General features: G+C 36.7%; 1 protein-coding gene across 7 annotated transcripts in view; it reads right to left on the bottom strand.

The window, feature by feature from the left end:
• Positions 1–13,587, bottom strand: part of BCAS3 (BCAS3 microtubule associated cell migration factor) — a 559,119-nt gene that overhangs the window by 249,592 nt on the left and 295,940 nt on the right. For all 7 annotated transcript variants that reach the window (XM_058560481.1, XM_058560485.1, XM_058560483.1 and 4 more), the window contains 2 exons: positions 12,882–13,078; positions 2,323–2,420 (listed from right to left, as the gene is read on the bottom strand). In XM_058560481.1, coding sequence (XP_058416464.1) covers positions 2,323–2,420; positions 12,882–13,078 — 295 coding nt within the window. The remainder of the gene's footprint in view (positions 1–2,322; positions 2,421–12,881; positions 13,079–13,587) is intronic.

Raw genomic sequence — 13,587 nt, 5'->3', positions numbered from 1 at the left:
TACTCCAGATAAGCATTTTCACAATATGCAGCTAACTTCAACGCATGGGTCATAATCAGAGAAGCACTTCCTGATTCAGGAGCAATTATAAAAATTTATTAGACTCTTTTTAACAGAAGACTCTAAAAGAGAATTTTCCTATAAACTTCTTTCCATAAAGAACCCAAACCATTTAGCCTCTATCTTGTTAAACATCAATAGATAAATAAGTCTGTTACAACAGTGGTCCCATTAGATAAAGTTTCCCCAACAAAATATTAGGCACTCACTTAAAAAATGTATTGAATGAAAGGGAACCAAACCATTTGAGAGGTAGAGAATTATTCATAAAAGTCCATTTTCTCATCTATGGGATTTCTTTAGCTCAAAGAGACAGCAGCACACACATTTCATTGCTCTGGCTGTCTTTCAGAAAGAAACTAGGGCTTTATGGAATGAAAACAGGCCTAGAAAAATAACAATAGAGCTTAGTCACCAAGAAGTCCTTTCTCTTCTCAAAAGACTGGTATTTTCAGGTAAATGCTCATAGCTGTAGAACAATATCCTAGAAATTCCTACGATGTATCTCTGATGGAAATGCCAGGAAATCAAGAGCAAAGATCTAATTCCTTATTCAAACATCAATTTCAAAACTCCTTATAACAGAGTTAAACAAAACTATGGTTGCAATATTTCATTGAGGCTCCTCTCGGTTTCATGAGATAACTTTACAAAGAGCTAAAATTGAGATACTGCTACATGATAAACATGGAGTATTACCTCAGACTATAACATTGAATATGGCAACTTTTAATAACACACATGGTAACTGCTTTAGTAACATGCATTTCATTTGACTGGTAGCTAGTCACTTGACTCTAAAACATCAATAATATGGCAGTTTACAAATGTTAAAAATCCCTAACACCACCTACTATTGTAATCTTGAATAAAATACTTCAGGTTAAAAGACATCATTTCCAGGATTCACAATTGTAAGTGATAATTCCATATGAGCAGGATCTGTTAGCATTCTCAGATTGAAACTACCAAAAAGATTTACTGTTTAATTCACCTATCTCAATATCTCATTCAATGCAGGGAAGCAAGGACAGAGACTCGACACATTTCTGTGCTTGTTTCCAGGGGACAACCATGGTTGCCAAGTCATAGCAGAGGAATGAGTATGAGTCCTAAAGTTAAGAGTCTACATTAAAAATGAAGACACGGCCCGAGTTGCGGACAGCTCAGTCAGACACCAGACACAATCCACTGCCAAAAAAAAATCAGAAAGCTAAGAAAACGTACAAAACCCATTCGCTTTCAAACTTCAAAATACATCCAGCGACAGAATCAGAAACAGAAGCTTTGGTTTTTTAAAAGTGACCTTCACAAATCAGTTTTGTGTTTGTTTCCATTTTCTTTCACAGTTTAAGCCTCAATCAAATCAGTAGTCTCTAGGGATTTTGAAACTGCTATAGATTAAAATCCTGTCTGACTCAACTGTTTGACTAATGCCGAGTATTTAATAATTCTACTTGTAAGATACTATTTTTGATGAAACCCTGCTGTATGCTATCTTCAGATGCTCTGCAGCTGCACCATAATATAAAGCATCACTGTCTTTATTTTCTTTATCACTGCATTTAGAAATGAGAAAATGTATTATTTTAAACAGTTCTATTATTTGGCAGATCTGGCAGAAAACAGTGATACTATAATACTAATTTAGTCACTACCACCTACAAAGCAAAGATCTACTTCCAGGTACTAATGATACATATTCATGGCTTGGTTCCAAGGATAGGAAGTTAATAACTGTGACAGATAGACCACAGTTAAGTTAATGAATTTCTAAACTTTATGCTTTCAATAATAAAACCATTTAAGCTATAGCATTTGGACTCTCTACTTCCACACATCAGGCACTTTGATACTCAACAGGTTGAGTAAATTGAATCCATATATTGTATTTACGTTCTCTGTCAAGGTTGCTTCTCCACATTTGAGAGATCAAAGGCAAAACAGTCATCAACCCTGTAGCCTTCAATACTGTGTTCATTACATTTAATCAAGTGCCAACTCCACTGCATCATTCACCAACCTTAACAATATTTAAATGCATGGCATTGTTTAGCAACAAATGCAGGCACAGCATGGTTTTAACACACACCACACAGACACACACACACACACACGTACACACACATGCACGCATATCCACAAACAAACAAACAAAAAACAAAAAGGAAGGCAAAAAAAAATCGTTCTCTACATTGTGCAAGAAAAGAAACAAAAACTGCACAGAACTACCCAGGAAACATTTTGGAGATGGTTTTCTACCTGAGGCAGCATCAATCACGGTGGAAATTCCCCTTCGATCAGAGACTGGACGGGATGACCCTGGCATGCTGACTGGGTCAGAGCGGACCGGTTGGATCCTGCAATGCAATTTAATTTAATTCACATATGTTACTGGCATCCAAACTGTCGCTCACTACAACAGACCTTAAATCAGGAATGCTGGAATAGCCCAATCCATTAAAGAACCATTCATTCTAAAACAGGGCAAACAGAGGAGCTGCAGTCCCTAATTCTTGCACAAGGCTAAAGCACAGCCAACATTCCCTATGCTCCATACTCCTTCTTCTCTTTGCATGTTATTCAACAGATTTTAAATAAGGGATTGAAAAATTAATGTTAATTTAAAGGGATAAATTAAGTAGAATCGGAGAGGAAACAAAATACTTTATACTGAAACCTTTGGCGTTTGCAAAGGACGGAAATGAAGAGTTTTGAGAATCTTCAAATTCATGAATAGCACCATAACTACTAATGCCTTCCATAAAAGGCAGCAATACTAGATACAAAATTTTGAGTAACTCCCTTAAAATCCTTAATGAAAGTTACTTTATATTTGACAACAAGCATGGGATAACACAGCTGTGTTGGGAAGTAGCTGCCAGGGTTTTAGCTAGGATTGCTACTATCTAACCAAGTTACTTCTATAAAATTACCAATTAGCATATAAGAATCAATTAGAGTCTCAGCAAAACTGCAATTTACTACATACAATTTCAAGTTGCTTAAGAATGATAAATATATAAATGCCAAGAGTCTGTTTCCAGCTGTATTAAATTAATACTATTAACATAAAAATATCTGTATGACTAAAAGATTTGAGAGTCCCGGACAACTTAAAGAAATAAAAACTTGTTATGACAATATAAGCAAGCATTTTTGGTAATTCATTCATTCAATAAGTATTTGCTGAATATTAATCGTGTGTCAGTATTATTCTAGGAACAAGCAGAAAGAAAAAACATGAAGTACAAGGTCTATGTATGGATATATGGTTTAGCACATTCATGACTGATGCAGAAGAAAACTTAAGTGTGAAAATGAATGAAATAGGCAAGAAAAGCTCAGAATGAGGAAATGGAGGAATGAATGCATGGTCCACAGAAGACTGAGAAGATCTTGTGGAGCTGGAACAGGAATTGGATCTGTATACAGTAACAGGATATTAAGCAGAGGAGCAAGAAGTGCCCTTTAAGCAGAGAATTAGAACAAGAGAACACTTGGATTTGTGACTGAGCATGATAAATGCAGGACATCTTAAGGAGCGTGATTTGGCTGAAGCAGAGAGCTCGTAGTGGATATTGGTGAAAGATAAGAGGTTGATAAGCACCACGGGACAGATTTTAGAAGCCTGAAGTGCCAAGTATGGATGCAGAAAAAGAGCGGTTATTGAAAGCACGTTTGAATGTATGTGTATTTGTTGTGTGAAAGAAAGAAACGGGAGGGAGAAGAACAATGATGCATTTGATCTAGTGCTGGAAGTTGGAAATTTTTTTGTTTTTTTTGGTGAGGGAGATCAGCCCTGAGCTAACATCTATGCTAATCCTCCTCTTTTTGCTGAGGAAGACCGGCTCTGAGCTAACAAGTATTGCCAATCCTCCTCCTTTTTTTTTTTTTTTCCTTCCCCAAAGCCCCAGTAGATAGTGGTATGTCATAGCTGCACATCCTTCTAGTTGCTGTATGTGGGACACGGCCTCAGCATGGCCGGAGAAGCGGTGCGTCGGTGCACGCCCAGGATCCGAACTCGGGCTGCCCGTAGCAGAGCGCATGCACTTAACCGCTAAGCCATGGGGCCGGCCCTGGAAATGCTGATACACAAATACTGATCACTGCTATAGTGGACAATATGGTGTACTACCCAATATTCATTCTACCTCAGCTTATTTTGATAAGCTACTCATGGTAATCCCATCATCTCATGCAGAGATTAATTAGCTCTGGGATGGGCTAGGCAAATTTGAGCCAGTGAGAAAAGAGGAGTACTTTATTTGAAGTTTCTGGAAAACATAGTTTCTGGAAAACATGTTTTCTGGTTCTTAAGAGAAACAAGAAGCTAGCTCTGTGAGATATGGTCAGTTCATCCAAAGTCAAGGCCCCCTCCTGGTCTAAACAACTTATGTGGGCTAATAAATTTCCCATTATTAATTCAGTGTATATTAGGGTTTCCAAATAATCCAGAGTTGTGGGTGGGGTGTGGATGGGGCTATAGATGAAACAAGGCTGCCCATGAATTGATGCATTGAAGCTGGGCAACAGATACACGGAGGTTTATTCTATTATTCTCTTAACTACATATTTGCATATGTTTGAAATTTTTCCATAATTTAAAAAAGAGTAAAATAAAAACAAACTGGTAGAAGTGATGGGAATGTTTTGGAATTAGACAGTGAGGATGTTGTACAACATAGTGAAGAAACTAAAAACCGATGAATTGTACGGTGAATTGTATGTTATGTGAATTATATATCAATTAAAACAAAACAACATGAATAAGGTCTGAGGACCTAATGTATCACATGGTGACTATAGTTGATAACACTGTATTGTATAATTGAAAGTTGCTAAAAGAGTAGAACTTAAATGTTTTCACATAAAAAAATCAAAACATATTATATATAAAATATGTGAGCTGATGAATGTGTTAATTAGATGAAAAAATAAAATAAAATAAAACATAACCAATTTCTCAGGAGCTAAGCTTGAGTGGAAAACTAGATTTAGAATTTCAGTTTGGAGACGTAGCTGACCTACCTAATACGTAGACACAAGCACAGGGAAAGCGGCAAAATGAGGAGGCAAAGGAATACTTTCCAAGTAAGAGAACAGGACAAAACTCCAGAAAAGGAACTAAGTGAAATAGAAATGAGCAACCTACCCAACAGAGAGTTCAAACAAACAGTGTTAAGGATGCTCACTGACCTGGGGAGAAGAATAGATGAACTCAGTGAGAATGTCAACAAAGAAATGGAAGATATAAAAAAGAACCAATCAGAAATGAAGAATACAATACTGGAAATGAAAAATTGACTAGAGGGACTCAAAAGCAGAGTAGAGGATACAGAAGAACGGATCTACGAGCTGGACGAAAGACTAGAAGAAATAAACCAAGCTGAACAGGTAAAAGAGAAAAGAATTAAAAAGAGTGAGGACAGTTGAGGGACCTCTGGGACAACATCAAGCGCACTAACATCTGTGTTATAGGTGTCCTGGAAGGAGAAGAGCGAGACAAAGGGGCAGAGAATCTATTTCAAGAAATAATAGATGAAAACTTCCCTAACCTAAGGAAGGAAACAGACATCCACGTACAGGAAGCACAGAGAGCCCCAAACAAGATAGACCCAAAGAGGCCCACACCAAGACACATCATAATGAAAATGTCCAGAATTAAAGATAAAGAGAGAATCCTAAAAGCTGCAAGAGAAAGACAAGTTGCATACAAAGGAAAGCCCATAAGGCTATCAGCTGACTTCTCAGCAGAAACCTTACAGGCTAGAAGAGAGTGGCACGATATATTTAAAGTGCTAAAAGGAAAAAACTTACAGCCAAGAATACTCTACCCAGCAAGGTTATCATTCAAAATGGAAGGAGAGATCAAAATTTTCCCAGACAAGCAAAAATTAAAGGAGTTTGTCAACAAGAAATCAGTGCTACAAGAAATGTTAAAGGGACTGATTTAAGGGGAAAAAAGAAGACCACAAATAGGAAAAAGTATCTATTTCCATGATAAGAACATAATGGATACAAATGCACAAAAAAGAGGTTAGATATGATATCAAAAACATAAAAGGAGGGAGGAGGGGAGTTAAAGAGTAGAGCTTTCAGACAGAGGTCAAACTAAAGAGACCATCAATTCTGTATAGAAGTAGAAAGAAACAGAGAGGGAGTACTAAAACACTGAGAAAAAAAAAGTTAAAAAATGGCAGTAAGTACATACTTATCAATAGCTACTTTAAACATCAATGGACTAAATGCTCCAATTAAAAGGCATAGGGTGGCTGACTGGATAAAACAACAAGACTCATATATATGCTGCATACAAGAGACACACTTCAGACCTAAAGACACTCACAAACTGAAAGTGAAGGGATGGAAAAAGATACTCCATGCAAATGGCAATGAAAAGAAAGCTGGGGTAGCAATACTCATATCAGACAAAATAGACTTTAAAACAAAAACTGCAAAAAGAGACAAAGAAGGGCATTACAAAATGATCAAGGGAACAATGCAACAAGAGGATATAACACTTGTAAATATCTACGTACCCAATGTAGGTGCACCTAAATATATAAAGCAATTATTAACAGACATAAAGAGAGAAATAGACAGTAACACAATAATAGTAGGGGACTTTAACACTCCACTGACACCAACGGATAGATCATCCAAACAGAAGATCAATAAGGAAACATTGGCCTTAAATAACACACTAGAACAGATGGACCTAGTAGATATATACAGAGCATTCCATCCAAACACCGAAGAATACACGTTCTTTTCAAATGCACATGGAACATTCTCCAGGATTGATCACATATGAGGCCACAAAACAAGTCTCCATAAATTTAAGAAGATTGAAATAATACCAAGCATCTTTTCTGACCACAACAGTATGAAACTAGAAATCAACTATAGGAAGAAAATCAGAAAAGCCACAAATACATGGAGGTTAAACAAAATGCTACTGAACAACGACTGGGTCAACGAAGAAATCAAAGGAGAAATCAAAAAATACCTGGAAACAAATGAAAATGAAAATACGACATGCCAGAATTTATGGGATACAGCAAAAGCAGTTCTAAGAGGGAAGTTTATAGCAATACAGGCCTATCTCAACAAACAAGAAAAATCTCAAATAAACAATCTAACAATGCACCTAAAGGAACTGGAAAAGGAAGAACAAACAAAGCCCAAAATCAGTAGAAGAAGGGAAATAATAAAAATCAGAGCAGAAATAAATGAAATAGACTAAAAAAAAATAGAAAAAATTAATAAAACCAAGAGCTGGTTCTTTGAACAGATAAACAAAATTGACAAACCTTTAGCTAGACTCACCAAGAAAAAAAGAGAGAAGGCACAAATAAGTAAAATTAGAAATGAAAGAGGAGAAATTACAACAGACACCTCAGAAATACACAAGATTATAAGAGAATACTATGAAAAGCTATATGCCAACCAATTCGACAATCTGGAAGAAATGGATAAATTCTTAGAATCATATAACCTTCCAAAACTGGATCAAGAAGAAATAGAGAATTTGAACAGACCAATCACCAGTAAGGAGATTGAAACAGTAATCAACAACCTCCCCCAAAATAAAAGTCCAGGACCAGATGGCTTCCCTGGTGAATTCTACCAAACATTCAAAGAAGACTTAATACCTATCCTTCTCAAACTCTTCCAAAAAATTGAGGAGGGGGGTAAGCTCCCTAACTCATTCTACGAAGCTGACATTACCCTGATACCAAACCCAGACAAGGACAACACAAAAAAATAAAATTAAAGGCCAATATCACTGATGAACATTGATGCAAAAATCATCAACAAAATACTAGCAAATCGCATACAACAATACATTAAAAAGATTATACACCATGATCAAGTGGGATTTATTCCAGGTATGCAGGGATGGTTCAACATTAGCAAATCAATCAACGTAATACACCACATTAATAAAATGAAGAATAAAAATCACATGATCATCTCAATAGATGCAGAGAAAGCATTTGACAAGATACAGCATCCATTTATGATAAAAACTCTGAATAAAATGGGTATAGAAGGAAAGTACCTCAACATAATAAAGGCCATATATGAGAAACCCACAGCTAATATCAACCTCAATGGTGAAAAACTGAAAGCTATCCCTCTAAGAACAGGAACCAGACAAGGATGCCCACTGTCACCACTCCTATTTAACACAGTACTGGAAGTCCTAGCCAGAGCAATCAGGCAAGAAAAAGAAATAAAAGGAACCCAAATTGGAAAGGAAGAAGTGAAACTCTCACTATTTGCAGATAACATGATTTTATATATAGAAAACCCTAAAGAATCTACCAAAAAACTTTTAGAAGTAATAAACGAATATGGTAAAGTTGCAGGATACAAAATCAACATACAAAAATCAGTTGCACTTCTATACACTAACAACGAAGTAGCAGAAAGAGAAATTAAGAATACCATCCCATTTACAATTGCAACAAAAAGAATAAAATACCTAGGAATAAACTTAACCAAATAGGTGAAAAATCTGTACACTGAAAACTATAAAACATTGCTGAAAGAAATTGAAGAAGACACAAAGAAATGGAAGGATATTCCGTGCTCTTGGATTGGAAGAAATAACATAGTTAAGATGTCCATACTTCCTAAAGCCATCTATAGATTGAATGCAATCCCTATCAAAGTTCCAACAACATTTCTCACAGAAATAGAACAAAGAATCCTGAAATTTATATGGAACAACAAAAGACCCCGAATAGCTAAAGGAATCCTGAGAAAAAAGAACAAAGCTGGAGGTATCATACTCCCTGATTTCAAAATATACTACAAAGCTATAGTAACCAAAACAGCACGGTACTGGCACAAAAGCAGACACACAGATCAATGGAATAGAATCGAAAGCCCAGAAATAAACCCACACATCTATGGACAGCTAATCTTTGACAAAGGAGCCAAGAACATACAATGGAGAAAAGAAAGTCTCTTCAACAAATGGCGCTGGGAAAACTGGATAGCCACATGCAAAAAAATGAAAGTAGACCCTTACCTTACACCATACACAAAAATTAACTCAAAATGGATTAAAGACTTGAATGTAAGACCTGAAACTATGAAAATTCTAGAAGAAAACAGGCAGTACGCTCTTCGACATCGGTCTTAGCAACATATTTTCAAGCACCATGTCTGACCGGGCAAGAGAAACAATAGAAAAAATAAACAAATGGGACAACATCAAACTAAAAAGCTTCTGCACAGCAAAGGAAACCATCAATAAAACGAAAAGACAACCTAACAATTGGGAGAAGATATTTGCAAACCATACATCTGATAAGGGCTTAATCTCCAAAATATATAAAGAACTGATGCATCTCAACAACAAAAAAACTAACAACCCAATTAAAAAATGGGCAAAAGACCTGAACAGACATTTCTCCAAAGAAGATATACAGATGGCCAACAGACATGAAAAGATGTTCAAAATCATTAACTATCAGGGAAATGCAAATCAAAACTACAATGAGGTATCACCTTACGCTCGTCAGAATGGCTATAACTAACAAGACAGGAAACAACATGTGTTGGAGAGGATGTGGAGAGAAGGGAACTCTCGTACACAGCTGGTGGGAATGCAAACTGGTGCAGCCACTAGGGAAAACAGTATGGAGATTCCTCAAAAGATTAAGGATAGAACTACCATATGATTCAGCTATTCCACTGCTGGGTATTTGTCCAAAGAACTTGAAAACACCAGTGTGTAAAGATACATGCACCCCTGTGTTCACTGCAGCGTTATTCACAATAGCCAAGACCTGGAAGCAACCTAAGTGCCCATCAAGGGACGAATGGATAAAGAAGATGTGGTATATATACACAATGCAATACTACTCAGCCATGAGAAACGATGAAATCCAGCCATTTGTGACAATATGGATGGACACTGAGGGTATTATGCAAAGTGAAATAAGTCAGAGGGAGAAGGTCAAATACCATATGATTTCCCTCATTAAGTAGTAGATAATAACAACAACAAACAAATACATAGAGACAGAGATTGGACTGGTGGGTACCAGAGGGGAAGGGAGGAGGGCCAAAGGGATAATTCGGCACATGTGTGTGGTGATGGATTGTAATTAGTATTTGGGTGGTGAACATGATGTAATCTATGCAGAAATAGAAGTATAATGATGTACACCTGAAATTTATACAATGTTATAAACCAATGTTACTGCAATAAACAAAAAATTAAAAAAAAAATAGAATTTCAGTTTCTTTTACATTATGTATTTCTCAGGTCTATTAATAAATATTTCGTTGACCTTTTTTACATTTTTAAACCCTGCTCCACATAAGGAGCTCCTATGAGGTTAAGCCATGCCTGATTCCCATGTGGATATGGCAGTCAACATTACACCTGCCTGCTCCTCATTTTGGTTAGGATACAAGGAGCCAGACTCTCACAGCAGCACACAATTCTGAGTAATCTCTCATGGGGTACAGGACAGGGTACTGGGTGTAAAGGGTCAGTTGAGCCAAAAAAATCTAAACAAAGGCTTCACAATTTAAAGGAGAAAGTAAGGCCAACAGCCATAGTGCCATTGTGCATAAGCCTAAAGAAATATAGAAGGAAGAGGGGCGAGGAGCTGGGATAGAGTGACGGTAAACAGGAATGAGGGGAATATAAATGGTTGGATTTCTAATTGGATGCTGGGTGGGTATCGGTACTAAACAGGATACTTGTAATAGAAATGCTGTGAGTCATATCTGAATTTCCCATCAAAATTGTGTTCTAATGGGGGTCGAGGGCTTAACCAAGTGACTATATGCTCAAATTTTTAAATATAAATTACAAGTGCAATCAAAAGAAATTTATAAACCTAAGACCCAATATAAAGGTTTCTAAAGTGTATATGTGTCCAATAAACAGGACAAAATTCTAATCAAATGTAAACAATTTAAAGTCCCTTAGATAACAAATACAAGGAGCTCTTTAGTATAAGGAAAAGGAAAGTCCCTAAGGAAAATTCTGGAAGGATTTCAGGAATGTAGCTTTGTCTGAAGAAGCAAGTTAGAGAGCTCTTAGACAAAGGATTATGTCTGAAGTAATGAGTAACTAAGAAAGCTGGAAGAGGTCACAAAACAAAAGAACAGAGCTGTATATACAGGAGCTAGAGATGTCCTCCAAAGAAAAGGGACAGGGTCGGGGCCAGCCTGGTCGCGCAAGCGGTTAGGTGCGCGGGCTCTGCTGCAGTGGCCCAGGGTTCGCCGGTTCGGATCCCGGGCACACACCAACGCACTGCTTGTCAAGCCATCCTGTGGCGGCGTCCCATATAAAGAAGGGGAAGATGGGCATGGATGTTAGCCCAGGGCCAGTCTTCCTCAGCAAAAAAAGAGGAGGATTGGCAGATGTTAGCACAGGGCCGATCTTCCTCACAAAAAAAAAAGAAAAAAAAAAGGGACAGGGTCTTTCTTACTACAGCAGTGAGTGACAGTCATCAGACAAAAAAGAAATAAGGTCTTATGAATAGTTCAGTAATGAGAATAAACATAGCTTTATGGGTTGTCTATTTTAAATGCCTTATTATTAACATTTAAGTAACTGAGTGACTTATAAACATGAATGACTACGTGTTGAATCACTAAGCTGAGGACTGACTCAACTTGACTTCCTGAACATGGATTGACTAGATCATATTTTACAAGTGGTACCAGTGAAAACTGATCTAGCATCCACTGTATTGTCACTACTGCCTGACATCTTGAGGAAAAGTGCCATTTCTAGAAAGCTGAAGAAAATATGTTAGACAAAAAAAGCAAAAATGCATGGAAGAAAGAAATAAAATACAAAGCAAGCTACATAAACGAAAAACTAAAACACTACAGAAGGTATTAAAACAGACATGTTTCATTATGAGTTACTCTTAAAGATGAAACATCAAGCTTAATCAACCTGCATCAGTTTTTGCTTTGTTATAAAGACTTTTTATTAATGTTGACAAAGAGGTAGATAAAAACATATATCTACCATATGATTGGGACATATTTTCCCACAATTTTTAAAAAGAGATGCAAGAAAAAAGTCAGAGGGCTATTTTAGATTCAAATAAAGACACATTATATAACTTTTTAAAAGAGAAGACAAGGAAAGGGAGATTACAGTATTGCATTAGTCTGAGCCCTTCATTGTCTCTCCTACCCTAATGTGTCAAGTCTTAGTGTAACAAATTAAACTACTACACAAACCCAAGATTGCAAAATTCAAGAAGTCCTCAGTTGCATTAAAAAAAGACACTAATCATAAAAAGTATACTTTGTAAACCTTGTATTATGATTCTTATAAGTGTGGATCAGAGAATATGATTAAAAAAACTATATATTCTCATCCTTATATAGATGATAAACTATAATTGAATTTATATCAACACTTTCTCATCCAAAACTTTTTAAAGCCTAAAAAAAGGAATATGCCAAATTAGGACAGATGAAGTTTAGTTGAAAGATGAAACATCAGAAAGATCAAGAAAGGAGAATATCATCAGATTTTAAGCAGTTAGAAAGATGAGTAGGGCATCATAAAATGAGATGGCTTAAAAATTTTACTGAATACTAGATTTAGAGAAATACAATCCGAAACACAAATATTTACTGGATATGATGAAATCCCACATAAGATCTCCAGCAATAATAATGAATCACAAGTTACAGTGCGTGTATTCTGCAACATGATGCTGTGCCAAAAGGGGAAATGTAAATATTACCTAAAATGTTCATTACAAATGAACATGTTAATCCAGTCAAATCACTCCCTACCTCTTATTTCTTACCTGAGACTGTTGAGATCAAGATCATCTGTATCAAAATCCAAAAGGGGCTGTGGAGTATCACTTGGACCATGAGACTGCAACACAGATGAACTGGATGATATGACTGTGGTCTGGCCTGAGGGATGGATGGTTTTGAACTGGAACTGTGGACCCATCCACAGACGTCTGTGGGGTCCAGTGTGCGTTACAATTTCTACCTGGAACAGATTAGGAATCATGATTTAAATGTATTATGACCTTCCTTTGAGAGCCTTTCATGATCCTCTCATCCTGTCTCTGAACACCCACATTCTCTAAGAAGCCCATCTTAACCAAGTGGGAGAGGGACAGGGCATCCACAATCAAAAGGCAATGATAATCACAACCGATATAGACATTCACTACATCCCTCTACTGGTTTCCACCAAAATAAACAAAAATTTCATTGTGTGTGTGTGCGTATGAATGTAAACACACACAACATACACAACACATACATATACAACACAAAAACCATATGACAGTGAACGGACCAGTTGTCTGCCTCATACAACTAGTGTCAGCTCCCTAGGGACTACCTTTTACATCCATTCTAGACGGTACTTACCACTTCGTAGGCATGCACGGAATACTACACCTATCAAACCACAGATTAAAAGTAATTCCTTCACTGAGGATCAAGCTCATGACAAACTTGAAGTTGTTCTTGAACTATCCAAGGAAAAGA

The sequence above is a fragment of the Diceros bicornis genome, chromosome 18 (assembly GCF_020826845.1).
Source record: "Diceros bicornis minor isolate mBicDic1 chromosome 18, mDicBic1.mat.cur, whole genome shotgun sequence".
Taxonomy (NCBI): Eukaryota; Metazoa; Chordata; class Mammalia; order Perissodactyla; family Rhinocerotidae; genus Diceros; species Diceros bicornis.
Note: the sequence above shows the minus strand (reverse complement) of the source record. Positions and strands in the feature narration are given on the sequence as shown.